Here is a 27692-nt window from a genome sequence, read left to right as displayed (position 1 = left end):
GGAATTCAACTGGCGTGTCCTCGGTCTTTTCATCTTTTAATTGACACCATAAGAAAGTCCTTGCAATGTCACTTGAGATATGAAGATCTTTGCTTCAATGGAACTGCTTCTGGCTCAACTCCTACATGTTCAGAGACACTCAATAAGACCCGTGTTCAAATCCTGTTTTTGTCTCTTAACCAGCTGTGAGGCCAAGTATAAATCATTGAATTCTGTCAAGCCCAAATTTCCTCACACATAAAATGGGAATATGGATACCTGGGATAGCCACCTCTGAGTGGTGTGGTGATGATCAAGTGAGGTGAGTTATAGAAGGTTCTCTCCAAACATTGGGGGCTATCCCACTGGTTCTTAGGTTGGCATGGAAATCAAATGGCATAATTTAGAAATGTTACCTGAGAGTGAAAAAGTTCCCATGATTTATTATTAGTCATAAATGTGTTCATGCAGGTAGTTATATGCAATGTGTGCATCCATGTTATGTCTATGGAGAACTCTACAATCACAAAAGGTGGGACAGAAATGCCAGTCTTACATATTATTTATTTATAGTATAGAAATGCAGCAGCATCCTCATCCTCAGCAACATCCTCACTACCACCATCTTTATCAAAATCATGTCACCTACAGCCTCCCCATTGTCCCTTATTCTCCTCCTCCTCTTTCCTTCAAGTATTTAAACATTAGATCATACAGTTCTTGAGGTCAAAGGCTCCATCCCCTGGATGGAGATAGCATTGTGTTTCATTTGTGTTTTTATCTCCCCTGTGTCGTCCCCAAGTACTGAGACAGATGTCTCTCTGAGGACATTTGGGGAGCATAGGAAAGCATGCTCATCAGCATGAGGAGAAAGCCAAGGGGGATAAACGTGGTGGATTCCCTGCCTCCATATCCTCACCAAATTGACCTGATCCCAGACAAGTTATACTTCCTATTGCCTATAAAATGTTACCCATTTCTTCTTCACTTCCCTCCCCCCAACCATTCAGAGATGAAAAGAGGCATGAACTAGATAGGGAGTGTGTGGTCACCTGGCTGGAGAGGACTTGAAAGCTTTGGGTCAGGGGTCACTGTGAATGCCTTAGGATCTACAGTCGGACATCATAAGTGGAAGCTTCCATTCAAAATGGCATGGTGCAAATCTGGGGTCAGTGGCCGGAAGGTTCTGGATTTACTATCCAACACATACAGGGGGTCAGGGATAACACTCAAGTCAAAACCCTCCTGAACCAGTCGAGACTTAGTGAGCTTAAATGAGCCTGTCATGTCCAAGGAGTCCTGAGGAAGGGAAAGAAGAGTCACTGAGGGTTTCCCCCTTAATCCCAGTCCTTCCCGTTCTTTCTCTCATGATTTCCCAGCTCTTCCACGTCTCTCAGGCTAGCTGCTCACCTTAATTCGAATGAAGTTTGGGGCAGCATAGGTAGGAAGCTCCTTCTGGATGAAGCTATATAGTTTTGGGCCATCAAATGCTTTTCCAGGTCTCAGCTGCATAGCTGCCATCCCAACCTTCCCCTCGCAACCTGTTGGGTGAGGAGAGGATGGGCAAAATTGCTCCCATCTGGTCACCTTTCTGTGCTTCTCCAAGCATGGGTCAGGCCTAAGATTCTGGGGTTCCTGTCTATCTAGTCTGGTTTTTCACATTGAAGGGGGAAAATATGGCAAAGAGGCCTCTCATTCACCTCCTCCTGGAAGTCCACCAAGGATAACACACCCTCTACCTCCCATGTTGACAGACACATTCTCTCTCTCCCAACTATGGGGAACACAGAAAGAGGGTATCTTTCTGGGTCAGTGTCACCTTAAGTCCCTCAGAAATCTTCTCTTCCCACACCAGAAACCACCCTGGCCACCAAGGACCATTTTCAAAAGTGAGCTCTTTCCTTGAAGTCATAATAGGTCTTAAACACAAACTCTTTTGATTAAAAAAAAAATCCTCCAGGAGCAGGAGGGGAATTATGAACAAATCATAGTCCTATCACCTTCTCTGATACCCCAACAATCATCCTCCCTTGCCTTTGACTGGTGTTTTTCAACTATTCCAGACCAGTCCCTAGTATAACAGCTATCACAGGATGGAGATACTCCCTTCTCGAGTGGACAGCACTTGTTGCAGTCTTAGACCAGGCTCCCCCCCCCCCATAGCCTTTCCTTCCTTCCCTTTCCTAAGCATCCCTGAGTTCTCACTTTTGAGGGGACGGAACCTCCTCCCTCTAGCCTTCCTCACCAGGTACAGGAACACCATAGACATTCACCTCCTCCAGGAAATCCACCAAGGACAACACAGCCTCCACCTCCCGTGTTGACACATTCTCTCCCTTCCAGCTATGGGGACAAAAGATGTCTTCCTGGGTCAATGCCAACTTGGTCCTGAGGGAGACCCTTCTCCAAATCCACCCACTAGTACCCCTTCTCCCAAATGTCTCCCAAGGGAGACACCTCCCATACTAGAAACTACCCTGGACCTGTCATCCTTCTCAGTGGGTAGGAATCCATCTCTTCCCATCAAAACTTGGAATCCTTACTCCCCCAACCCCAGTCCAGAAGGTCTTTTCCCTGACCGGAATGTATCACCAATGCGGTCTTGAAAGTAGAGGAAGTCGTCGGAATCCTTAGACAGCAAGTCCCCAGAATTGAAGTAGACATCCCCTGGTCTCAGGACGTCCCGGAGCAGCTTCTGCTCTGTGTGCTTCGATGAACCCAGGTACCCCAGGAAGGGGGAGAAGTTGGTGATAGGTGATACCAGCAGTCCTGTTTCCCCTAGGGAGAGAAGAGAAATAGAGTCAGGGAAAGTATTTGGGGGAAAAGTCTCTGGGATCCGGAAGGGGCTAAGGAGATGAGTTTCTCTGCTAAGAAGTAGCTTATTCTGCTTCCCTCCTACCCCATCCCTATGACCCAGTCTCCATCCCTGGCCCTCCTACCAGGCTTCACAGGGATGCAACGACCATTCTTGTCCCGAATGGGCTTTTCAGTCTCAGTATCAAACTGAATGAGCTCAAAGGATCTGAGTAGCTGAGGGAAGCAAAGAGAAAATGTGTGGAAAGGGAGGACAGAGGAGGGAATGCAAGTTTATTGCCTCTTGGCCAGGGCCTGTGTGAAGTGCTTTGGGTGAGAGTTTGAGAGGGGTTCCTTTGAGGTCTGAAGTTATGAGAGCTCGTTTTGAGTCAGGGTCCAAAGGATCAAGGGTTCAGCATCCTGGGGACAAAGCTCTCCCAGTCATGGCCCTCAGGATGGACATCTGGGAGGGGATCTACTGTGTGTCTGTGTGTATGTGTGTGTGTGTGTGTGTGTGGTGGGGGGCAGATCCCACTCACCGAAAGTAGAGGACTGTTCTTGCCCACAGCCCCCATACGTCCGACATAGTTCACAAAGCCAATATTTCCTTCGGTGGAGCCGTAGAACTCACAGATTTGAATGGGCCCAAAGCGCTGCAAGAACTTTTTCCAGACTTCTGGCCGAAGACCATTGCCTACAGCCAGTCGTACCTTGTGCTCTTGGTCACAGGGGCGCTGCAGGGAGCAGGCCCAAGGTCACCCAGGGGAGTGAGGATAGAAAGGTTCCTCCCTTGGGAGACATTTGGGAGAAGGGCACTAGGGGGCTGATTTGGGGAAAGGTCTCCCTCCGGACATGTAGGATATAAATCTACTCTGGATTTACCTGAAAGCAGTCTTACCTTGAGGTCTTATGGAAGGGGCCTCCTCTAGATTTCCATGGTCAAGAGTTGCCCTAGGTTTTATCTGGGGACGAGGAGGGGTTTGTAGTCTCCCTTGGGCCATCCTACAAAGGAAGTATCTCACTCACCTCAGGGGTATTGCACAGGTAGCGAAGGACCTCTCCAACATACTGAATCACTGTCACCTGATACTTCCGGCAGTCATCCCAAAACTTTGAAGCAGAGAATTTGGGGGCCAGAATACAAGGGCATCCTGGGTCAGGGAGGAGGGATGGTCACACTATCAGTCTCTTGAAGGATCTCCAACTCTATCTGATCCCTCAACACCCATCCCACTCTTGTACTCCCAGGAAGTCAAGAGTCAAGGAGTCTCTGGAAGTTAGGATGTGGAGAGACAAGGCATGACCCAGACACCAGAATTGCAACCTGGGGACCCTAGAAACTGGTGTCCTGCCTGAGAACTGAACCTCCTAGAAGGGTCAATGCTTCTGTCTTGCCCCTGGGGAGTGAGCCAAGCTGTCCTTGAGAGATGAGCCCAGGGCAGAAATTAGCTCCCTAAAGAACAATGCCACCAAATAGGCAAAAAGAGTAAGGGGACCATCTCCCCAGTAACCCCTCTACACCCACTTCCCCAGGAAGCAGGTCCTTTGAAGGTCCCAGAGAAGTGATAGGAAGTGTTCAGTGTCACACATCAAGTGACTTCTGTGCTTCCTACTCATCTCCCAGATAGTCTGGGAAATTAAACCCTCCTTGATTTCTCAGGCCTTAACCCAGGTCTTAAGATGGAGCTCCTTTTTCCTTCCCCCAAACCCAAATGCAGGGGATGAGCCTTAAAGGTCAGAGGAAGGGAGCTCTGGCCCTTGCTGGTGAACTGGGGAGCACCAGTAACCCAGGGAACCTGGCTCATAGATAGGAACAGAAGGCTGAGAATTCAAGGACCTCAGAGACCATCTTATCCAGGCTCCTCTTTTTTTTTGCAAGGCAACGGGGTTAAGTGGCTTGCCCAAGGCCACGCAACTAGGTAATTATTAAGTGTCTGAGGCTGGATTTGAACTCAGGTACTCCTGACTCCAGGGCCAGTGCTCTATCCACTGTGCCACCTAGCAGCCCCCAGGGCTCCTCTTTTGATAACAGGAAAACTGAGGACCATGAAATTCAGGGAAAGAACTTGTCCAAAGTAAGTTAGATGAGTAAACAACTCAGCTTGAATTTCTGCTGGGTCACCCTGCCTGTTAATGAAGCCCAGTAGCCACCCCCAAACCCCTCACCTTGGTGTAGGCAGCCCAAGACACCAATCAACAAGGCAGAACTATGGTAAAGAGGCAAAGCTGTGTAGACGATGTCACTCTGCTGGATCCCCAAAACCGTCAGGAATGACGATACCATCAAAATCCGATTGTGGGACAAGATCGCTGCCTTGGGGAACCCTGTTAAATGGGCACATGCAAAGAGAAAGGTCAAACCAGTCAGGTCACAAGCATTGATTAGATGCCTAAGTCTGGCTGTTGGGATGTCAACTGGCAATGAACGGTATACAGACAGGCTCTAGATATGATTAATTGGAAATAATCAACAGGGGCAATAAGAAAGACCAGGAAAATTTGCCTCTAGAAGGTAGAATTTCACTAATCATTGTTATGCAAATGCACTCAGTTGTATCTGACTCTTCATAATCCCATATTGGGGGTTTTTCTTGGCAAAGATACTGAAGTGGTTTGCTACTTCCTTCTCCAGCTCACTCAGGAAACTGAGACAAAAAATGAAATGACTTACCCAAGGTCATAGAGCTTAGTAACTATCTAAGACCAGGTGAGCCTTCCTGACTCCAGACCTGACACTCTCTCCACTTTACCACATGTCTACCCTTTTATTAACTGTGTGGCTAAGATTGTACTAAGTATTGAATAATTATTATTTCATTTGATCCACATGACAACCCCAGGAGGGATGTATTATTATTACTATTATCATTTTCATTTTGCAGTTGAGAAGTTAGGTGAGTAGCCCAAACAGCTAGAAAATGTCTGAGGCTTGACTTGGAACTCAGATTTTCCTGATTTCAGATCCCAAGATTCATGCTCTGAGACTTGAAGGAAGTCAGAAGGAAGAAATGAGGTATAAAAGGACAGAGAGTGGAAATGCACAAAATGAGTAAGTAGCTAGAATGTCTCAGGCGAAAAACATGGAGGAAGCCAATGTCACTGTTTTGCAGAGGATGCAAAAAAGGGGTAAGATCTAGGAAGACTGAAAAGGCAGGAAGGGGCCAGATGGGAAAGGGCTGTCAAAGCCTTTCTTTTTGATCCTGGAGGTAAGAGGGAGCCACTTGAGTTTATAGAGTGTGTGTGTGTGGTGGGGTAGAGATGACATGATCAAACCTGTGCTTTAGGAATATTTCTTTGGAAATAGTTGGAGGATGGACTGGAATGGGGAGACCCTTTAGCATCTATCATCATAGTTCTGGGATGAGGGGATGATGTGATGAAGATCTGCACCAGAGCAGTTTAAAATGGAGAAGAGAAAGGGCCATCTTGGAGAGATGTTGCAGAGGTGGTCTACAGGCTTTGGCCCCAGTTGGGTTTGTGTGCGAGATACAGGGAGGAGTTCAGGATGATGCTGAGTTTCAAACCTGGGAGACTAGGAGGAGGGCAATGCCATGGACAGCAATAGGGAAATTAATCAAGAGAGTAGGGCTCGAGAGCCTGGTGAGGCTGGAAGTGATCATTGAAAGAAAAAGAGGGAAGAACATGATGGGTATATAGAGAAGCAAGGTGGCATGACCAAAAGACCAGAGAGAGCCATGCAGGTCATTGTCTCTATGCTGAAGATCTTCCATTCTGCCCATTATACCCTCACCTCTCTGTTGACCTCCATTTTGCATCTCCAACTAAAACTCAAACAGGTCTAAAATGGAATCCATCATCTTTCTTCCTAATCCTCTTGTCACCTTCCCTATGATAATAGCCTGGATAGATGTGTGTGTTTGTGTGTGTGTGTGTGTGTGTGTGTGTGTGTGTGTGTGTGTAGCTCTGTCTGCCTCAGGTGCCTCCCCTCTCAACCATCCTCCATTCAGCCACTAAAGTTATTTCTCTTAAAGCACAGTCCCCTACTTAATAAACTCAAGAGACTCCCTATTCCCTCCAGGATCAAAATTCTTTCCAACCTGATCCTTGGCCCACCCTTTCCAGTCTGCTTAACCTCCCCCTAGCTTCTTTTAATGCTAACTACAACCCCTCCTTCTATAGGAAGCTTTTCTCAAAGCTCCTCCAAACAAATGGGTAGGGGAAAGATGGATAGACAAAAGGGGATCTGGGAATTCAAGGTGATGGGCATGGAGGTCAAAGATGAGAGCTTGTCAGAGCAGTCTTCCTCACCAGTAGTCCCAGAAGTATAGATAAACAGAGCCCGGCTTTTAAGGGTGACTCCAGCTCGAATCTTGCGGGGTACTGGGTCAGAGGGGGCTGCCTCTATGCAGTCCTTCAGGGGCTTCACGCCTTTGGTGGGGGATGTGGAACTCAGGTAGAAGCACCGGACACCCTTGGCTATCAGCTCTGGAGCAACAGTCTCCACTGCCTCCTGGAGCTCTAGAAAGGAAGTCATTGTTACCCAGGGAAACTGAGGCATGGAGAAACATAAAGAGCCACAAAGAGAGAGAGAGAGAGAGAGAGAGAGAGAGAGAGAGAGAGAGAGAGAGAGAGAGAGAGAGAAGTGGGAGATTCAGATTGAGACATCTGGGGACTGAGGGATCCAAAGGGCTAGTAAGACTCAGAATCTCTGAACTTGATGAGACCTTTCTGGTTATCTAATCCAACCTTTCCCTGAAGAAGAGAGCCCTCTACAGCATCCTGACAAGGCATCCTCTAACCCCTGCTTGAACACCTCCTGGGATGGGGAGCTCAGCATATTCTGTCAAGTCCTTCTGTGACTTCTCACATCCAGCTTCAAGGGGTCTCTTGGCCACTGTTCTCTTCTCCCAATCCCCATTCCTCCTGGCTCTGCCTTGTGGAGTTAGACAGAGAAAGTCTGTCCTGTGGGACTGACAGTCCTTCAACCATCTGAATTGGGTAAGAGTTGGCTACTCATGATCCAAGACAGTTCCAAAGGGCCCATGAACAAAAATGCTATGTACCTCCAGAGAAATGATGACCTCTAGTGTAGATGGAAACAGGTGTTTTTTCCTCCCTCTTTCTCTAGCCTTTTTTCCCCCACAGCATCTCTAATGTGGAAATTTGTTATGTTCAACCTACATCATGCCGCTTTCTCAATGAATGGGGGAGGGACAGGAGGGAGGAAGAGAATTTGAAACTGAAGATTTAAAAAAATCAATGGTAAGAATAAATTTAAAAAAAAATCTGAAGCAAGCTCTCCTTCCCCTCCCCCACAGTCTTCTCTTCTCTAGACACTTTTCATCCCCATAGCTTCTCCATATGACATGGTCTCCAACCCTTCACCCCCAAGGCTGCCCTCCCTTGAAATCTCTCCAGATCATTGATGTTCTTCTTAGACCATGGTGCCCAGAGCTGAGGACAGACTGGCAGGGATGGAGGACAGGCTCAGCATCCTAATGCTGGAAGCTATGACCCCACTAAGACAGTCCCTGAAACTGAGATGGACAGAGATAGAGGCAGAGGAAGAACCATGGACAGGGACAGAAGCAGGCAGAAGGGCAGGCTCTTGGATGGGTGGACTCCATCACACATTGACCTACCTGGGTCAGCCAATAGGATGCAGGACCCAGAAGCGAGCACAGCATGGAGAAGAGGCTGCCCTCGGATGTGGGGGTTGATCCAGGCAACCTGGCAGCCTAGCTTACTGAGGCCAAACCAGAGACTGAGGGCAGAGATGCCCTGGGGCCCAAGAAAGAACAGGGCAGCCACATCTCCTTCCTTCAAGCCCACAGACCCATGGCGAGCTGCTCCCAGGGCCCAGGCCACTTGACAGCTCTTCTGATCCATCTCCCCCAGGCTCACCTGGCGACCAGAGGCTGTGTCCACCAACATCACCCTGTCTGGATTAGCCCTGGCCCTGGACTCAAAGAGGTCCATAAAGGACTTGTAGTGAATTTTGTGGGCCAGGTTGAGGTATAGGAGACTGATGACATATGTCAAGTCCTCTGGAAGCCAACGTATCCAGGCCGGGAATCTCTGGGCCAGACCCTCAGGGAGCCAGCGAGGAAGCCACAGGAACCCTAAGGTAGGAATCAGCCACAGCCACAGCCACTGCCATGTCCACAGCCACAGCATTGCCAAGGGCAGGAGAAGCAAGGCTAATAGCCTCAGCCCCATCCTTGACCCAACCTACAGACAAATGAGGGGAAGAGCCCCAGCACAAGGAAGGTGAGCCTGATCAACCACTAATGATTAACCCAGGTCCTAGAAGCAGCTATCATTGGTGCCTGAAGTCCTTCCCCTGCCTTTCTCTCTGGCTCTTTCTGACTTTCTCTTTTTTTCTCTCTGACTTGTATGTCTGTTTCTGTCTCTCCTCTCTCTGTCCCCTCTGTTTCCTCTCTCTCTGTCTCCTCTCTCTCTGTCTCCTCTCTCTCTGTCTCTCTGTCTCTGTCTCTGTCTCTGTTTCCTCTGTGTCCTCTCTCTGTCTGTGTCTGTGTCTCTGTCTCTGTCTTCTTTGTGTCCTCTCTCTGTCTGTCTGTCTCTGTCACCATCTGCCTCCTTCTCTTCTTCTCCTTTGCCCCTTTCCCTTAAAGATACAGGATTCTGTCTATCTCAGGACATCCAGAGGAGGGTGGGAGGGATTGGGCTGGCTCTCCTGGGTCCAAGAGCAGCGGGGCGTTCAGGTTTCATGCCAGCCAGAGCCTTCCCAGAATGGGCCTGGCTGCGTCAGGGGCAATGGGCTCTCCTCCTGGTGCAGTCCAGCCAAGGCTGGACCCAGGGGCCCCTGAGGCTCCTCCAGTTTTGGCATTCTGGGAGTCTCTAGCTGAACTCTGGTACCCAGATAACTGAGTAGAAACCAAGAATGGGGCAACAACATTCTCAGGGTCCAATCTGAGGCTTGCAAAAGGTAGATGTGGGAAGGGAGCTAGGAGCTTGGGTGCAGGCCTACCTGGGCAGACATTGACCAAGATCTGGTTCTGCCCTTCCCCATGTCCCCCCCCCCCATTTCCACAATGGATGTGGGATGCTATGGGTTCCCTAAGTATTGACAGTTCAGAGTCTGGGGTCTTGAGCCCTCTCATAGGGAGGTCTTGGGTCCCCCAACTGGAACCTTCACTAGAGAGATTTCCTTTTTTTAATCTTTTCCTCTCCCTCTCCCTCTCCCTCTCCCTTTCCCTTTTTTTGCCTTGAGGATCAAATACAAAGTCACACCCCAACCTCTTGGAACCTACAATTGCCTTTTACAACTCATCCCTTTCCCCAGAAAACAATGAAAACAATGTCTAATAAATCTTTACCAGGAGTGCAAAGTGCAGTGGAAAAATAATCCTCCCCTGGCCTTGCCCACATCAGTGACATTGCCTTTTGTGAATGCCAATGAGTTTGAGCTTGAAGCCTCTGGATTGTGGCTGATCAGTCCGGTGAGAGTTCTCTAGTTTTTCCAAGTGTATTTTCACTATCAACTCTTATTCTGTTGGCTGCTCTTGTCTGACCTGCCTCTCTACTTCAGTTCATAGAGATCTTCCCAGCTTCCTCTGAAATTGTCCATTGTCCTATTTCTTATGGAACTAGTCATAGCCTCTTCCATTCACATACTATACACGAGTGAGCCTTTCACCAGTGGATGGCCATCCCCTTACTTTCCAATAGTTGGCTACCATGAAGAGTCACCATAAGCATATTTGTGGGTCCTGCTCTTTTCTCTGATCTCTTTGGGGGATCTTTGGCCTAGGACTGGTATAATTGGGCCTAAGAACATGCATAATTTGGTGACTTGGGGGGGGTCAAAGTTCCAAAATGATGGTGGTGAGGGCTGGGCCCGAAGTAGGAGCTGGCATAATGGGGGAGGGGTCAGGATCATGCTGCTATTCTCAAGGTTTTTTAAATCCTCAACTTAGATAAACATTCAGAGGGTGTGTTTTTGGTTCAAGGGAGGTTAATATTTTAAGTTCAACATATAAACTTTGAACCTTCCTACTGACTCTTCCCCTACATCCAGCAAAGGGCCCCCTGAGGCCAAAGGTAGAACAGTTTGTTTTCTCAAATTTCCAAACTGTTTTTCAGTATAGATCAACCAATTCACATACAGTCCTCATGAGATTCTAGTCAAAACCCCAGACCCAATTTCCTGACTCCTTCAAAGGACCCTCACTAGAATAAAAAGGTATACATTTATCTAACCATACCATCTGGTCACATCATCCTGTGTAGCCATTGCCACAGGGGTCAGCCAATAAGAATATATCACAGCCTCAATTCCCTGACTCCCTGATAGTACCCATTGGAGACAGCTTTGAGTCATTCTTTGGAGACTTGAGTCATAATTCTTTAAAGACAACATCACAAAACACTTCCATATGTCACCAGTTCCATTAACATGAATTATTTTCCCTGTCTCCCCCCCACCCCCACCCCGGTAATGAGCTCTCAGGCTTGGACCATCACTGACTACTTATTTAGAGGTCTCTAGGCTAGTTGGAGTCTGTGGGACTGGGAAGATCTGGTCTTTGGTGATGTTTGTTACAAGATCTTTGGGTACCTCATGAGGGGTTTCTGGTCAATAAGGGTACAGATTGTGAACTATTGGGGGTATACTTTTTATGGTAGGCTCTCTGGGAGAGCTCCTTGGACACTCCAGGTCCATGAGTTGAGGGCTTCCTTTGGGTAAGTCTGGTTCCATCAAATTCCACAGAGACATGAGCTGTCTCCCCCAAAGTCCATGTAAAGTATGCTCCTTGAAATGCTTCCATCCTGTTTCTGTTTATCTCTTTTCTGAACCTCAGTTTCTTTGGTTATAAAATGGGGCTAATGTTTCTCCCATCTGTTATATGGGACTCCCATTAGATCAACATTTTGTGTAAATCTTAAAGCTCCAGAGGCCAAGTGGAATATCATTTTTACCATTCACTCATCAGAACATTCAATGAGTAGTCATCAAATGCCTACTATGAGCTAGGTGAGGACTTTAGATTTGATCCCAAGGGCAAAGGATCAAGGGCAGAGCCTTCAGGAGAATGTTCCAACAGGTGAATGGGGATCCTGAAGGAAGAGTGGCCAATGAGACAAGTAGGTAGCGGGTCTGAACTAGTGTGGTAGCTGGAGGTGGAGGAGTCTGATGAGTGGAGTGGCGATAGCATTCCCCAAATTTGGTAACTGAATTTATTCGTGGACAATTCCAAGGCTGTGAAGCCAGGTCATTGCTGAGAGGATGAGGATGGTAGCACTTTCAATAGAAACAGAGAGGTTAAAGAAGGGGGGGAGAGGGAGGTCACTGAGGAGGGACTGAGCAGGCAGCTAGTAAAGTAGGGGGAGCCAGGGAAGGGAGGTCACTCTGCTCTGAACCAAGGTCAGTCTTTTTGCCTCGAGGATCAAATACAAAGTCATACTCCAACCTCTTGAAACCCACAACTGCCTTTCACAACTCATCCCCTCACATTTGCTGGTGTCCCCATTTCTACGTCTTTCCCTTAGTGACCTAGCTGTGTTGTCTCCCCACCACTGTAGATTAGAAGCTCTTGGCAGTCAAGAATGATCTTACTTTTGCCTCAGTAGATCCAGTATCTAGCAAGGTCACTGATATACAGCACACACTTCATGCTTGGGTTGCTGATGTGTCAAGTTGAGCCTTGCTTAGAGAAGACCCTTATGATAGTAATCTACCCTCCCTCCACACTGCACACTCCAGGATCCAGACACAAGGGGTCTGCAGGCAGTCCTTAGACAGTGCCCATTTTCGTGTCTCTATACCTATTGGCATCCCCGACTTCCTTTCAAATTTCAGATCAATCAAACTAAGTGCCATCCTCTTTGTATCCCCACCCATTAGGCACATATCTGGCCCGGGGTGGGGGCTTGGGGGGAGGGGAAGAAGAAAGCTCTGTCAATTCTTTTTAAACACTTTCCTGTTCAGTTGTCCAGAAGAGAGGTGGAGGGGAGTGAGCCCCACCGGCCTAGGTCCTGTTGTACAACTTAAGAGCCCTCAGCTCCATTGAAAGCCTTTTCTGAAGACTGACCCATCACTTCCACCTCTCTTGGGACTGCTGCTATCCCCACTAAGAGGGTGGATGGATCAGACAGCAAAGGGGGCAGCAGTAGAGGTCAGGTTGTTGAGGCCTGGACTGGCCATGCAGATCAGGGCTGCCCCCTGGGCTGAGACTATAAAACTTCATGAGTAACTTTTTGCTATTCCATTTTTTTAACCTAAGAAAATTATTTTAACACTTGTCATTGTGTTTTGAGCATCAGCTCATAAGACTAACCTTTATGTCCAAAGCTTATCTTATATTGCTCTTTTTTCAACATTCATCTTAGCCCCCTCCACTCAGGGGCAAACATTATATATTCCTAAGCAGAAACTGTTTTCTCTCTCTAAGAGTTACAAATCTAATGTTGTGTCTGTGAATAGATATGTCAATCTGCCATGTTAAGGCCTGTTTCCTAGATCTGAATCTGGTCAGCACCTGTGTCAGTAGTACCTGGTCAACTTTGTCATGGTTCCAAGAAATTCCTTTAACTGGGACAACAAATGCCAAGATATGTTTGTTAGCATTCCCTCTCCAGCTTAAGTGGGAATTCTTATCAATTTGGGAATTTAGGCAAACTTTGTAACTTATGAGAAGATCATAATGTAGAACTATGTCATCTATATGAAATCTCATTGGTCGCCTAACTTAGTTTTGTGATTCTTTGTGCTTTCTGTAGAAAATGCTCCCCCAAATTTTGTTTTGGGGCTAGTATTTTTTAATGATACCATCCACCCATGGGTTTGGTAAGATTATAAAGAATAAAACTTCATGGATAAAACTTAAGTTTTTGCTATTTCACTTTTTAACCTAAGAAAATTATGTTTAACTCATCATTGGATTTTGAGCATCAGCTCATGAGACTAACCTTGGTTGGTTGGTTAGGTCTGTTGAATCTTTCTTGCATTGCACTATGGGTCAGCTTATTGAATGTCTGGCCTGGGATACTGAGAAGATGTTAGTCCCTGGGATGAGATCAGGGAAACCAGGACTAGAGTGACCATCTGGGAGTTTGGGGGAACAGTTTGATTTGGGGATGGGCTGGAGGGGGCCCCCAAATGGAAAAGCTATGGATCCTAGAAGGTCAGACCAGACATTCCCCAGATTCTTTATTGGTTTTCTCCATCTGTGGCCTTAGGGGGGGGTCTTCCAGAGGTCCATCCATTCCCAATCCCACCTATTGTCCTTCTGGATGCTCAGGTTTAAAGGATTTCTTAGTTTCATATGAGTTCTTGTGACGCCAAGCTTCATTAATCAGAGCCCCCAGGATAGCCAAGGTTACACCAACTATTATTAACCGGAGGCTGGTGAAGGTATATTGCCGAGTCTTATATTCTGGGAGGAGGAAAAAAAAAGGGAAGAGAGGAAGAAAAGCTGGTACTGATACAGAAAGCTGACAGGAGACTCAGATCTTAGGTCCCTCCTACATCCCACCAGCCAGCCAGGCCCATCATGGAGCTAGGAGACCCTTGGTCACTCACCATAGTTAGGAGTCTCATGGATTAAGTCCCTTTCCTTGGAGCTTCCTGGATGCGGAAAAGGAGAAAGATGAGAGGCTGGGGTTCCCTTTCCTTCCTTTCTTGGGTCTATCTGGAACTTACTCCTAAATTGAGCTAAAGGAGGTCACTAGTTGACCTCCTGAGGACTGGGCAAGGGAGAAATTGAAGATTGAGGCAACCTGGGAAGAAAAAGATCCTGGCTTCTTGAAGTTCCCCACCCCAGGTAATGATGGACCTCCTATAGACCCTGTCTCTCTCCTGTGAACCTGACCACCTAGTACTTCAGAGAAACTGAGGCTAGGCTTACTTCTTACCTGAAATCTTGAGCAACAGGGTGTCACTGGGTGTTGACCAGAGGTAGGGGAAGTCACTATCAAAACTGTAACATAGGTATATGCCAGCATGGGTTTTGGTCACAGAGGAGTATTGGAAGTTGGCCTGGTAATCACTGGAGATCAGGGCTTGGGGTGCATTGGCCCCACTTGTCTTATAGAGAACAGCTCTGTCAGACCCGAGTTGTGACTCACAATGCAAGGTCACATTCTGTCCTATAGCCACATTGGAGGCTGGTCTGACCGAGATGGAAGGTTTGGGGTATAATCCTAGAAGTGGAGAGAAAAAGAGATTTCTGAATGAAGTGGAGTTCTGACCTCATCTTTGCATCCCATCCCTCTCTGCAATTCTTATTTAGTTCTACCATCCCTCCCCATTCCAACCCATCTCCTGAGGTCAATAAACTGGGGCAGATTTTCTAGGAGGATTCTCAGGAGTGCCCCCAACTAGCAGGGTGACTCTAAGCCAATCACCTCCCCTTTCTAGGCCTCAGTTTCTCCATTGGGCAAGTGAGTAGTTTGGATCCCTCCCAGCTGTACATATCCTGGATTCCTTAACTCTCCCTCCAAGAGGAGGGCATAGGAGGGGGAGGACATGAGAGAGGATCATTAACTGGGCTCATCCTCCTCACCTGTGACTATCAACTCCAAGGGGTCACTGAGATCTGACCAAAAGTTGGAAGCCTGGTATCGACACCGGTAACGACCTGCTGTCTCTGCTGCTATGTCTGGAATGAAAAACTCAGCCTCTTCCAAGGGGCCAGGGACTTCCTGCATGTCTCTCAGCTCCGCACTCCCATCCTTCTCCAAAAGGAACCTGTGGGCCCCTTCTGAACCGTGACAGCGGATCATGACAGACTTCCCCCAGGGGATCACAGAGCTAGGCACAGCCCACAAGGTGGGTTTGGCGAGTCTCTCTGGAAGTGAAGCACAGGGAACCTGCCATTCCAAAAGAACCTCTTCCTGGGTCTCCCTCAAAAATAGTGAAACCCAGACAGGATGGGGCAGTTAGGGGAAACCTGACTTGAGTTTGGGATTAAGGAGAGCTCCCCTCACTTGGTCCCAGATGGAATGTCCTTTGGTCAAGGTGCCTCACCCCCCCCCCCCCCACAATCCATCCAAGAAAAGAGGCTTCTGATAAATTTATTGGTTTACTCTATTTATCTTCCATCCTCAGCTCTTCAAAGAGCCTAGATGCTGGGTACCCCTATCCATAGCCCACACCCCTGGAGCAGCCAGTTTGATACTAAGCTTGTGAGGACAGAAAAGGGGGCTTGAGAAGGACTCACCCCTTTGTGCCTTGACACTCTGGTTCAAACACAATCCTGTTGGAGAAAACCCAGTGAGAGAAGAGAGGTTCCCTCCACTCCCAGCCAAACCCAAGGCTCCCTCCCCACTCTGGAGAAGACCTTTGGGTCCTAGGATGGAGGGGACATCACAGATCATCCAGCAGATGAGGTAGCTGAGGCCCAGGAAGGTGACCTGAACACCCAAGGCCGCTCAGGGAATCATCAAAGGTGACATCTTTTCCTGTATGATCTGTGACTCCATTTCCCATCCTCAAAATTTCCTTGAACTCACCAAGACAGAGCAGGGCTGCTAAGGACCCAAGCATGCTCCTGAAATGAGGGGTTGAGGAACTGTGAGGACCTTGGACAGGGGCAGAAGATGGGCTGAGGCCGGTGGTAGATTTGTCCTTTCCTCCCCTGTGGCCAAGTTCAGAGCTCCCTCCTCATAACATTCTTTCCTCTTGTACCATGTCTCATTCTCCTAGCAACTACCCCACTACCTGCAGATGCTATTATGATGACACAGAAGTCTACTGTGCTGCCTTGCCTGGCTGGGGAAAGTCAGGCTGTGGGGCTGGCCAGGGGGAGGGTGGACAGAGAAGAAAGACGGTCACTTTGTCCCAAGGCACAGAAAATGGGGCCAGGTCTGCAAAGGGCCTTGGGTGAGAGCCTGGGAGCTCTAAGGCACCCAAGAAGAGGCTCAGGCCTGGGGGGTGCTAGTCAATAGTCATTGTTTTTAGCCTTTATTTTCTTTTTTTTAATGGTATTTTCTTTTAATTTTTCAATTACAATAGTTCTCAATTCATTTTGGGGGTAAGCTTATTTTTAGGGGTTTTTTTTTGCAAGGCAAATGGGGTTAAGTGACTTGCCCAAGACCACACAGCTAGGTAATTAAGTGTATGAGACCAGATTTGAACTCAGGTACTCTTGACTCCAGGGCCGGTGTTCTATCTACTGTGCCACCTAGTTGCCCCTTGGGTAAGCTTTTAAGTTCCATATTTTTCTACCTCCCTTTCCTCCCCACTCTCCAAGACAGCGAGTAATCTGATTTGGTTATATATGTACAATCATGTTTAACATAGTTCCATATTAGTCAAGTTGTGAGAGAAGAATCAGAACTAAAAGGAAAAAAATGAGAAAAAGAAAAAAACATAAAACAAATTTTGAAAAATGAAAATAGTATCCTTTGGTCTGCATTTATATTCCGTAGTTTTTCCTCTGGATTTGAATGGCATTTTCCATCCCAAGTCTTTTTGAATTGTCCTCGATCACTGAACATCTGAACCACTGAGGAGCTAAGTCCATCAAAGTTGATCATCACCCAACATTGCTGGGGGTTTTTACACTTAAAAAATGGTATGTTTTATTCAGCATTTAGATAACCATCAAGTCTGTCTTTGGAGTTGAAAAGCATTATTGTAAGTCCTTCAGAGCTGTCTTGGGTCACAGCACACCTGAGAAAAGTTAAGTCATTCACAGCTGATCATCCTACAATATTGCTGTTCGCTTGTACACAGTACATTTCCCATTGCATCTGCTCATTTTTTTTTTGTTGTTTTTTTGGGGTTTTTTTTGCAATGTAATAGGGTTAAGTGACTTGCCCAAGGTCACACAGCTAGATCATTGTGAAGTGTCTGGGGCCAAATTTGAACTCAGGTCCTTGTGACTCCAGGGCTAGTGCTCTATCCACTGCACCACCTAGCTGCCCCCTGCTCATGTAAGTCTTTCCAGGTTTTTCTGAGAGCATCCTGTTCATCACTTTCCATAGCAGAATAGTATTCCATCATAATCACATAATGCAGTTTGTTCAACCATTCTCCAACTGATGAACATCCCCTCAATTTCCAATTCCTTGCTACCAGAAAGAGCTGCTATAAATATCCTTATATACATAGGTTCTTTTCCGTTTTGTTTTTCATCTCTTTGGAAATGCAGATCTAAGAATGGCATTGCTAGATTGAAGGGTATGCAGAGTTTTATAGTTCTTTGGGGATAGTTCTAAATTGCTCTACAGAATGGTTGAATCATTTCATAACCCCTCAACACGTCTCATTTTCCTTACATTCTCTTTTTCTGTCATCATTTTCTTTTTCTTTTTTTTTTGCAAGGCAAATGGGATTAAGTGGCTTGCCCAAGGTCACACAGCTAAGTAATTATTAAGTGTCTGAGGTCGGACTTGAACTCAGGTACTCCTGACTCCAGGGCCAGTGCTCTATCCACTGCACCACCTAGCCACCCCTCTGACATCATTTTCAAAGAAGATCAATGACATCACGAATGAGTTATATCTTGACTTATGTGTGAATTGTTTTTAAAGGAGGCAAATCATTAGCCTCACTTTCTCTTTTGGAGTCATCAATGTCCAGGGGCAAAGTCAAGATGACTGATGATGATGGTCTAGCATGCTGTGAATGACCTAGGTGTCTTCTATGTCTGACCAAACTCTAAGCACCACAGTCACCTTTATGACCAAATTATTCCCCCATTCTGTGAGGACACATCTTCTATGCTTGGAGAAAGCATCCCCCTAACTCAACAATGAGTTTAAAGTCAGACAGGATCTCCTAGTTTAACTTGTTTACTGAGAGTTTACCAGTGTGTGGACACTGCACATGCTAGTTTCTTGGAGCCTTAGAACAATGGAATAGATGTCTACTGCTACACTATGGAGTTATGAATTGATCCAGCTCAGTGTTTGAAAGTTTCTGAAGGAAAGTGGGGGGGGGGGGAAGAAGAGGTGTTAGATTTACTACCAAACTAAGGCTCATAGAGCTGTTGTGTTGACTTCATTGTTGTACCCCAAAAAAGTGAGACAGAGACCAAGCTATGAAATCTGGGAAGTGACATCCTCAAAGCACTAAGTGTCTAGAGAACAAGGTTGTTATAGTATTTGGGGGGGGGTATTGTGAGCAAGTAGGTTTAAGAAGTAGAGATAGCAGTTAGATATATTTCCCTGAGGCTGGAAGGTCAGGGTCTTGTTTCCTGTGACATAGGGGGTCACATACCCATGGGCTTCCCACAGGCTTAGGATGAGTGGAATTTAACTATCTCATGGTTCCAGCTGCATCTGGGGAAGGGGGAGGCAGGTTTGGGAGGAAGCAGGAATTTTGTAGACACAGCTAAAGGATTAGGTTAACAAGAGTGTTTTGCGAGTCTCAGAAAAAGTTATGGTATAGCTCGTGACCCACCCCCTTCCCAGGCTCAACCATTTGGGTCCTGTCAGGATGTTCCCATACCCAAAGTCACCAGTCAAATTTGTATTACTGAGGAGTTTCTCAAGGCCCAGAAAAGTGTCAAGGACTCCCTTTACCCAGGAATTACACAAATATTAATATTATACTTCACTGTGAAACCAGGAAAATCTCCCAATGCCATTCCAGGGAACTGAATTTCAAACTAAACTGCCATATATTCAAACTACTACAGAGAGTACAACTCCAATGAGCTGGCATGGCCATGTTGCTTCAATGACAAACCTATGCTTCTACTAAAAGATTATATTTTTGGAGAATTCACACAGAGCAAGTCTCACATGGTGGTCAGAAAAAGCCATTCAAGGACATTCTCAAGATCTCATATAAGAACTTTGGAATTGATTGTGCAGCATAAGAGACATTGGCATAGAACCACTCAGCCTGGCATGTCCTCATAAGAGAGGGATTGCTCTATGAGCACGGTAGAATTGAAGTAGCTCAAAAGAAATGCGAGATGTGCAGATTTAGAGAATCCACCCCAAATTTTCACTTGACCTAATGGTGCTCGACCTGTGGTAGAGCATTCCGAGCTAATAGTGGTCTGATAAGCCACAGTTGGACATACTGCAAGATTCTAATATAATGATGCCATTTTGGTCCTCTTTGACAATGAAGGACTGCAACCAACCAACCATGAATTGATCTAATTTTTCTGAAAGCCCCTTAGAACTATGTGAAAAATGCATCAAATTTAACTCTGCAATTTCACATCAGGGGAAATGATCCAAAGGGATTTAAAAAAAGAAAAAACCATCACCCAGTGGATATTTCCCAATCTGTGTCACAAATTTGCACATGCTATCACTGCCACCACCTTACCAGAGTCCTGCATTCTACCGTTTGGAACCACTCTGGGATCTGCCAGGGAAACTGTGACCTTCTCTTGACCTGAGCCTACTTTCACTTCCCTTCATGTCCACAAGCTGCCCATCTGGCCCCCTCAGCTCCATTCATGACTTCTCCTCAGTGTTTTTTCCAGTTTCCCTTTGTAATCTAAATTCTCCCATTAGAATGTAAGCTCCTTGAAGGCAAGAACTGTCTTACTTGTTTGAATGTGTGTTCCTATTACTTAATATCATGACTTGCATATATCAACTAATAACTATGTTAGCATCTATAGAGATATAGATAATATATATTTGTAGACAGATATTTCTAGGTATATAGATAGATTATATATTTATACATTTGTAGATATAAAGAAAATATATTCAATTGGGCTTATCAATTGGTAAAATGTACAATAGCATGGCACAAAAATGTAATTACATTACATCAGAAGAGATGATCAATTAGTTCAGAGATATGAGATCTAAGGCACAAAATCTTGCAAAAATAATTAGCAGAGTCAAGAAAGTAGGGCCAAGAAGACAATATATAAATGACTATAATAATAATAATATAAAAGACTGAATTAAAGACTGAACATAGCATAAATCCATCCTATAAATCAATCACAAATAATAGAATCATCAATATATGGTGAGTTAATTATAACTCTAGTTTCTAACACAATTGCTAATCCCATTAAATCACAATAAATTGAATAAATACTGATTGAGTGTCATATCTACATTATCTTCATTGCGGCAGAGAAAAGGGGTAGATTGTGCTTGTTCAGGGGGCATAGAAAGGGAAGGTAGCCACTATGAAATACCTGAAGGGATGTTCTATCCCAAGGAGAAAACAAATTCTTGGGGGCAGATAGGTGGTACAGTGGATAGAGCACCAGCTCTGGAGTCAGGAGTACCTGAGTTCAAATCCAGCCTCAGACATTTAATAATTACCTAGCTGGGTGGTCTTGGGCAAGTCACTTAACCCCATTGCCTTGCAAAAACAAAAACAAGAACAAATTCCTAGGACAGAAAGGGAGTGAGGGTCTTAGAGACAGGCTGCCCCCTTGATACGGGCTCTGACTGTGGGTTTGCTTTGCTTCCTATGCATCTGACCTCAGCTCTTCTTTCCAATCTGTACTTTCCAGGGCTACCAAACTGATCTAAAACATGTACTTGACTCTGTGGCTTCCCTGGTTCTAGAAGAATCAGTGGTGTGCTAATAAGGAAGTGTGTCTTAAATGACTTCACAAGGATAATGAGCATCCATTATATCACTTGTCCTTTCAGTGTATGGGGGAGGGCAGGAGGGAGGGAGAGAATTTGGAACTTGATTTTATTTTTAAAATAAATAAAAATTTTAATGGGGGGGTGTGAGGAAGGGGGGTAGGTATCAGTGACTCCCTCTTTGTTTTCTTTAGGATTAATTAATGCAAGCTCCTGTTTGCCATGCTAACCTCTAGTTTAGGAACTAGGAAGTTTGGCTTCTGACTAGCTTTCCAAACTGATCAAACACACACAGACACACACACACACACACAGACACACAGACACACACAGACACACACACACAGACACACACACAGACACACACACAGACAGACACGCAGACAGACACACACACAGACACACACACATACAGACACACAGACACACACAGACACACACACAGACACACACAGACACACACACACACACACACACACACACACACACACACACACACACTCTGACACTACCCTCCCCCACTTCATCTCCCTCCTGGCTTTCGAAGAAGAAAAAAGTCTCCCTCCCCTTCTGGTTCATGTTTTTGTTCTTGTTCTTCTCTCTTGAAAAGAAATAGCATAGGCTGATTCTGCTACTTGAGATGCTCTGTCTCCTCCCTTCAAGGCTAAGCTAAATGCTGTCTCCTGTCTGAAGCTGCCCAAGATTTCCTCAGTTTCTAGTGCTCTCATCTCCCACTAAAATTAAGTTGTGTTAGTTTTCTGTATACATGTGAAATCCTCCTTACCATCACCCCCAAAAGGTAAGCTCAATGAAAAAAGGATCACTTTTGTCTTTTTGTTGCTAACCCATAACCTTAAAAATAATCTTTCATCTTTCTATCTAATAGATGGAGCAGAATCATAGGCTGGACATCCTCCAAATCTCTGGTGGAGAGGAAACCAGCCTCGGTGACAGGGACTCCTAATAATTCCACCTGTCACCATCTGAAGTGACGATGCTTGGCCTGTCAGAGAATCGCAGCTCATAGATTTAGAGAGATATGGGATATACAGCCAGCTGGGATAAAGAGTCCATCTTGCTTGACAGAAATAATGCAAAGAGGCAAAACCCTTCACCATCCCCTCCCTGCCCCAACAGTCTCCAAGTCTCAAAAGGCTCTTTTAAATCCTACTTTTGTCCTTTGTCTTATCATAGACACTCCTCCTCTTCATACGATGGTCCAGGCCACTGTGAGGAAGTCAGCTCCTACCTGGTGTCCTTGGGATCAATAAAGGTGATAAGTCCTGACCTCAGGAAAAAAGGGAAAGTTGGGTGCCAGGGTCTCAGCCGGAACTCTGTGTGGGGAAAACAGGCAATCTCCCAAGTAACAAGAAGATGGACCTAGAACTGCCTCCCTCTAAAAAGAGCTAAAGAATAATGGAGTGGGGTGGCTGTGACGCAGTGGAGAGAACACTGGCCCTGGTGTCAAGAGGACCTGAGTTCAAATTTGGCCTGAGACACTTATTACCCAGTTGTGTGACCTTGGGCAAGTCACTTAACCCCATTGCCCTGCAAATCAAAAAAAAAGAATAATGGGGAGCCCATCGTAACTCTTCTTTCCTTTCTGGGTCTCTGTCTCCCAGGACAGATTCTAGAGCTTGCTCAGTCCTGGCTGGTGGTCCCTGGGGAAGAACTGGTCAGTCAGAGCCTTGATTTAACAGATGTGTTCTGTCTCCTGGGAGAGGAGGCAACTTGACATAGGTGCCTCTAGAGTTGGCATTAGAATCATTTTTTGCTACTTAAGTGAACAAAAATTGTTCATTTTCCCTTGGGAAAAAAATGTGCAAATTAAAACAACTCAGAGGAAACACCCCGTAGCTGTCAATTTGGCAACAATGATTCAAAACAATGAAGTTCAGGGCTTTGAGAGCAATGATTATTAATAACCACTGATTTAGGGGAGATCATGAGCTCTATTCCCTTTTCTAAAGTCCTGATTTTAAAAGTTCAGTCTCTTGGACATTACTGATAATGAGATTGGAGGATCCCACAAAGGTGGGGCAGTCATTACTCTCTGCTTGGATGGGGCATAAATTCTTTAAATAGATGGGCCAAGGTTGGAGGTGGTCTAGGTACAGAGATTTCCTCTCCCTCTCTTCCCTTCCATCCTTCTTTGTCCAAGGGTGACATGATATCACTCTGAGCCCCTCATTTTAATATAATGCATCTCCTATAGTGTTAACCAATCAGAGTTGATTGTCATCCCTCTTCCAAAAGAATATATAAGCCTTGAGTCCACCACCACAATAGTCTTTGGTTTAAGAGAGAGATAACTAAGTGGTCATCTTTTATTAATAATGTGTTAACCTTATTAATTGTAAAACTTTAATCTCACTTAGATATAAAATAAACCAACAAAAAGATAAGATATGAATTTATTCTCAAAGATTTACAGAATCTTCTGCCTATAGGCAGAAGTCATCAGAGAAGATGACTACTCAGAGAAAAGTAAGAATATATTTTTAAATAAACTTTTTGGTGGCTAGTCAGTCGGATTATACCATAGATCTGTAAAAATGTCATCCTTATACTTTATCTACTCATAGAGATTACTTCAATTATCAACTCATCAAATTCATTTGGTTTTTGACTAAATTTAAAAAAAGCCAACTTAATCTTTTAGATGTAAGCATGAGATAACCAGGCAAGCTTCTTGTTTCTAACTTCAGTCTTTCTGTGATTGTCAGAACAACTGACAAATGGAAAGATAAATGGAGAGATCACATTCAGACTTAGAATTTGCTATTTCAGGCTGAAAAATCAGACTTTGATTAGAAATATAAGTTGTAAAACTTATTCAACTTTGACATAATACAATTATTAAATTACCCAGAAACTATGCCTTTCAAACCTTTTAATTTGTCACAGCTGGGAAGTCAAGGAAAAGGTGTATTCATTCTCTTCTATGTGTGTGCAAGAGAACTATCAGAAAAGAGCTGGCTCTTGGATTCGGTAAGTTGGTCACTGGTGAGACATCTTGAAAGTAATACTGAAAACTGCAATGACAAGAGAAAGAAGGCTCTACCTCTCCTTCCCTCACTCTGCTTTCTTTCTTTTTTTGAATTATATTTTATGTATTTTGAGTTTTACAATTTCCCCCCCATTCTTGCTTCCCTCCCCCACCCCCACAGAAGGCAGTCTATTAGTCTTTACATTGTTTCCATGGTATACATGGATCCAAATTGAGTGTGATGAGAGAGAAATCATATCCTTAAGGAAGAAACATAAAGTATAAGAGATAGCAAGGTCAGACAATAAGATACCAGTTTTTTTCTAAATTAAAGGTATTAGTCTTTGGTCTTTGTTCAAACTCCATGGTTCTTTCTCTGGATACAGATGGCATTCTCCATTGTAGACAGCCCCAAATTGTCCCTGGTTGTTGCACTGTCTGCTTCCTTTCTACCCATTCTTTCTCTCCTTTCTCATCTTTTTTCTTTCTGTCTCTATTTCCCTTTCCTCTCTTTCTCTTCCCTTTTCCTCCCCCTCTTCTTCCTTCCATCCCTCTCTTTTGCTCCCTTCTCTATCTTCTTTTCCTCTTCCTCCTTACCCTTCTTCCTCCTTCCTTCAGCTTCCCTCTTCCCTTTTCCCATCCTCTTCCTCCTTCCTTTTTTTCCTTCCCCTTTCTGCCTCCCACCCCCTTTTTGTTCTTCACTTTCGATACTCAGGGCAGCATTATATATAATTGTAAAAAAAAGGCCATCAAATGTACTTGATAATAGAATAGTTAAAAAGATGATATGATCATCTGCATCTAAGACTCGTAAATATGGACAATTCTTTTTGAAATAAAGCCAAGTGGAACTCCCCCTCCCCAGTGAGAACGGAGCACACAGTCACTTGATCATATATGCGACCACAGTCAGCCAGGTAATCAGTAGATGGAGCACCGGAACTGGAGGCAAGAAGAACCAAGTTCAAATTCTACTTCAAACATTTACTATGTGGTACTGGGCAAGTCATTGCCTCATTTTCTTCTCCTGTAAAATAGTTCTTATAAGTTGCAAATGAGATAACATTTCTTTTTTGTTTGTTTGATTTTTTTTTTTTTTTGGCAAGGCAATGGGGTTAGGTGACTTGCCCAAGGGCACACAGCTAGGTAACTATCAGGTATCTGAGGTCAAATTTAAACTCAGGCCCTCCTGACTCCAAGGCCAGTGCTCTATACACTGTGTTACCTAGATGCCCCAAGATAACATTTCTAAAGCATTTTACAAATACTGTCCTTGAACCTTAAGGATATATACATATCTAATACATATATACATATACACACATAAATATTATTATGTGTGATATTATATGACTATACATCTGTGCCTATTAAATTTCATTAGAAGTGGTGCAATGTTCTGGTCTGTTGACCATTTGATTGTTAAGGCATGTGGGGACCTGCTGATATCCTGGGTCCTTCCAACCTTACTCTCTGTGTGTTCCTGTGAAATTCTTTCTGAACCTCAGTATCTTTTACTGTAAAATACAAATGGCACTCCTTGTGTGGCCAAATTATGCTATAAAAACATGCAGTCCTACTTAACAAAATTTAGTCTGCATTTCTTACCACCTTTGTTTGCATTGAACACCCAGTGGACTTGAGTTCCTCAACAAGAAATGCATCAACAGTAGATGAAGCAATGCCAGGAAAAGTGGACGGAGCTTTTTTAAAAAAAATAAACATTTCTCATGAAGTGCATCACATGGGGACATGGTGCTTTGGAGAGGAGAGGGAGCTGGTTACATGTGGACTTGGTAGCCCTGGCTCTGTCGGGTGATTTACATGACCTTTAGCAAGTCCTTTGACCTACATGGGCCTCAGTTTCCTCATCTAAAGGATAAAGGGGAGGAATTAGATGAAGCTCCCTGAGGTTTCTTGCAGAGGAAAATTTTTAAAAAGTAATTTGCCTTCTTAGTGCCTGTTTACCTTTTTTTCTAGAAAATAGAACCGATTTCTAAAGTTCCTGCCAGTTCCAAATGCGCAGCACCAGATTCTCAGATGATAAACCAGGGGACAGAAATGCGACTGTTTTTGAAGACACATGGGACACTCCCACTGATCTGGTGGGTTCTGGCTGTCACAGCAACAAGGTCATTGTCTGCTTTGGCACCGTCCACTGGCCTTGGGAAAGGACTGAGGCCTGGAAACAACTGAGAAGCAAAAACAAAGGTTGGCAAGGACAGCTAGTCCTAGAGGCAGAATTGTCCTCAATTCTCCCTCTTCCCCGCTCCCCCTGCTCAGTTAGGCAAGGCTTGGGGCCAAATGGTAAAGAAATGACAAAAAGACAAACTAGTCCTACTGATATTTCTGTGTGTAAGTACTAAGAGAGTAGAAGAGGATGGTGCAGGAAGTCAGAACATGGTTTTGGGGCTGATGGCATAATGGATCCTGCCTCACTCTTGTCCTAGATACCCTGCTCTGCTCCTCCCAAGTGGGCAAGGCTAGCCTCTTCCAGCCTGCTGTATTTTTAAAGCTGCCAAACCTGGGAGCTTCTCTGTGCTGCTGCTGTCAGAAGGAGAAGACCCCATGATTCCCCTACAGGGTGAGGGCCATGAACCGAATCAAACAGAAATCCCTCCCCTCACTTTTTCTCTTCTTCTAGGCCCCATGTTGTCCATCGTGTTTATCTGTCCATCTCAGTGTCAAGGAGTGACCTTGGAGTACAGATGGACTACTGCAGCCAACTTACCCAGCCTGGAGAAGCAAGAAGGCTTGGGGTCCCTTAGGGAGTTTTGGACTTAGAACTTAGATTCACTGTGTTAGCTGTTCAACTCCCTTGGGTGGGGGTTTAAACTGAATTGGAGGAGCAAGGTCACCTTAGCGATTATACCTTCCAAGTAAATAATTGTTTGTACGCGTCAGTGGTTAAGTAGGACTGACCCCGAGATTCTAAGACTTATTCCATGAATATTTCTAATTTTAACAAAATTGGCTTCTCAGCCTCCAACTAAGAGTTGTAACTCTGGATGTTATCTCTGTGCAAAAGTGTCAAGCTGCCATATCAAGGCCTGTCTTCTTCCTCTGAATGTGGACTTGGCCTCAGTCAATACTATTTGGTCAGCTTTGTAAAGGCAGCAATATATTCCTTTACCTGAGTCAACAAATCACAAGATAAGAGATATCTTGGATGAGGAAAGTACAATCCTATGTTTGTTTGTAAACAAACAATTCCTCTCCAGCCTAAGCAGGGATTCTTATCACTAGCAATTTGAAACAAATAGTATAACTTATGGGAAGATCATAATGTAGAACTATGTCATCTATATGAAATCTCATTGGTTGCCTCAGTTTTATGATTTTGTCTTTTCTGTATAAAATGCCCCCTAAAATTTGTATCAGGGTTGGTATCCTTAATATACCCGTGAATTTGGTAAAATCCTAGACAATAAAACTTCATGGGTAAAACTAACTTTTTGTCATTTCATTTTTA

The 27692-nt window shown here is 45.0% G+C and overlaps 2 protein-coding genes and 1 long non-coding RNA gene across 4 annotated transcripts; 1 reads left to right on the top strand and 2 right to left on the bottom strand.

The window, feature by feature from the left end:
• Positions 1-527: 527 nt before the first annotated feature.
• Positions 528-8985, bottom strand: SLC27A5 (solute carrier family 27 member 5). Its single transcript, XM_074219664.1, has 10 exons — positions 8376-8985; positions 7042-7251; positions 4939-5097; positions 3799-3923; positions 3312-3506; positions 2919-3009; positions 2559-2757; positions 2225-2322; positions 1390-1520; positions 528-1278 (listed from the first exon to the last, which is right to left on the bottom strand). Exons 1-10 carry the CDS (start codon positions 8950-8952, stop codon positions 1102-1104), a joined length of 1962 nt encoding a protein of 653 aa, XP_074075765.1. The 5' UTR covers positions 8953-8985; the 3' UTR covers positions 528-1101.
• A 4896-nt stretch (positions 8986-13881) lies between these two features.
• On the bottom strand, positions 13882-16401 carry LOC141509842 (platelet glycoprotein VI-like). The gene is made up of 6 exons (XM_074219667.1): positions 16210-16401; positions 15918-15953; positions 15261-15545; positions 14611-14898; positions 14279-14323; positions 13882-14132 (listed from the first exon to the last, which is right to left on the bottom strand). Exons 1-6 carry the CDS (start codon positions 16241-16243, stop codon positions 13975-13977), a joined length of 846 nt encoding a protein of 281 aa, XP_074075768.1. The 5' UTR covers positions 16244-16401; the 3' UTR covers positions 13882-13974.
• LOC141509845 (uncharacterized) lies at positions 16319-26551 on the top strand. 2 transcript variants are annotated; one of them, XR_012474725.1, is made up of 5 exons: positions 16319-16730; positions 17128-17273; positions 22426-22504; positions 24139-24222; positions 26201-26551. It is a non-coding gene; the product is annotated as an uncharacterized LOC141509845 (long non-coding RNA). The 2 variants fall into 2 exon arrangements; XR_012474726.1 differs by lacking the exon at positions 16319-16730 and adding an exon at positions 16748-16895.
• Positions 26552-27692: the final 1141 nt, after the last annotated feature.

This window comes from Macrotis lagotis, chromosome 1 (genome assembly GCF_037893015.1).
Source record: "Macrotis lagotis isolate mMagLag1 chromosome 1, bilby.v1.9.chrom.fasta, whole genome shotgun sequence".
Taxonomy (NCBI): Eukaryota; Metazoa; Chordata; class Mammalia; order Peramelemorphia; family Peramelidae; genus Macrotis; species Macrotis lagotis.
Note: the sequence above shows the minus strand (reverse complement) of the source record. Positions and strands in the feature narration are given on the sequence as shown.

Excerpts from the sequence above, each read along its gene's own strand:
- SLC27A5 (XM_074219664.1), bottom strand. The coding sequence starts at position 8,952 with ATGGGGCTGAGGCTATTAGCCTTGCTTCTCCTGCCCTTGGCAATGCTG. Across the intron at positions 1,521-2,224 it reads CTATGGTGTTCCTGTACCTG|GTTGCGAGGGGAAGGTTGGG; the intron begins GTGAGGAAGGCT and ends CTCACCCAACAG. Across the intron at positions 1,279-1,389 it reads CAAACTTCATTCGAATTAAG|GACTCCTTGGACATGACAGG; the intron begins GTGAGCAGCTAG and ends TCCCTTCCTCAG.
- LOC141509842 (XM_074219667.1), bottom strand. The coding sequence starts at position 16,243 with ATGCTTGGGTCCTTAGCAGCCCTGCTCTGTCTTG. Across the intron at positions 15,546-15,917 it reads GAGTGTCAAGGCACAAAGGG|AGAGACTCGCCAAACCCACC; the intron begins GTGAGTCCTTCT and ends CTTCACTTCCAG. Across the intron at positions 14,899-15,260 it reads CTTGGAGTTGATAGTCACAG|GATTATACCCCAAACCTTCC; the intron begins GTGAGGAGGATG and ends CTCCACTTCTAG.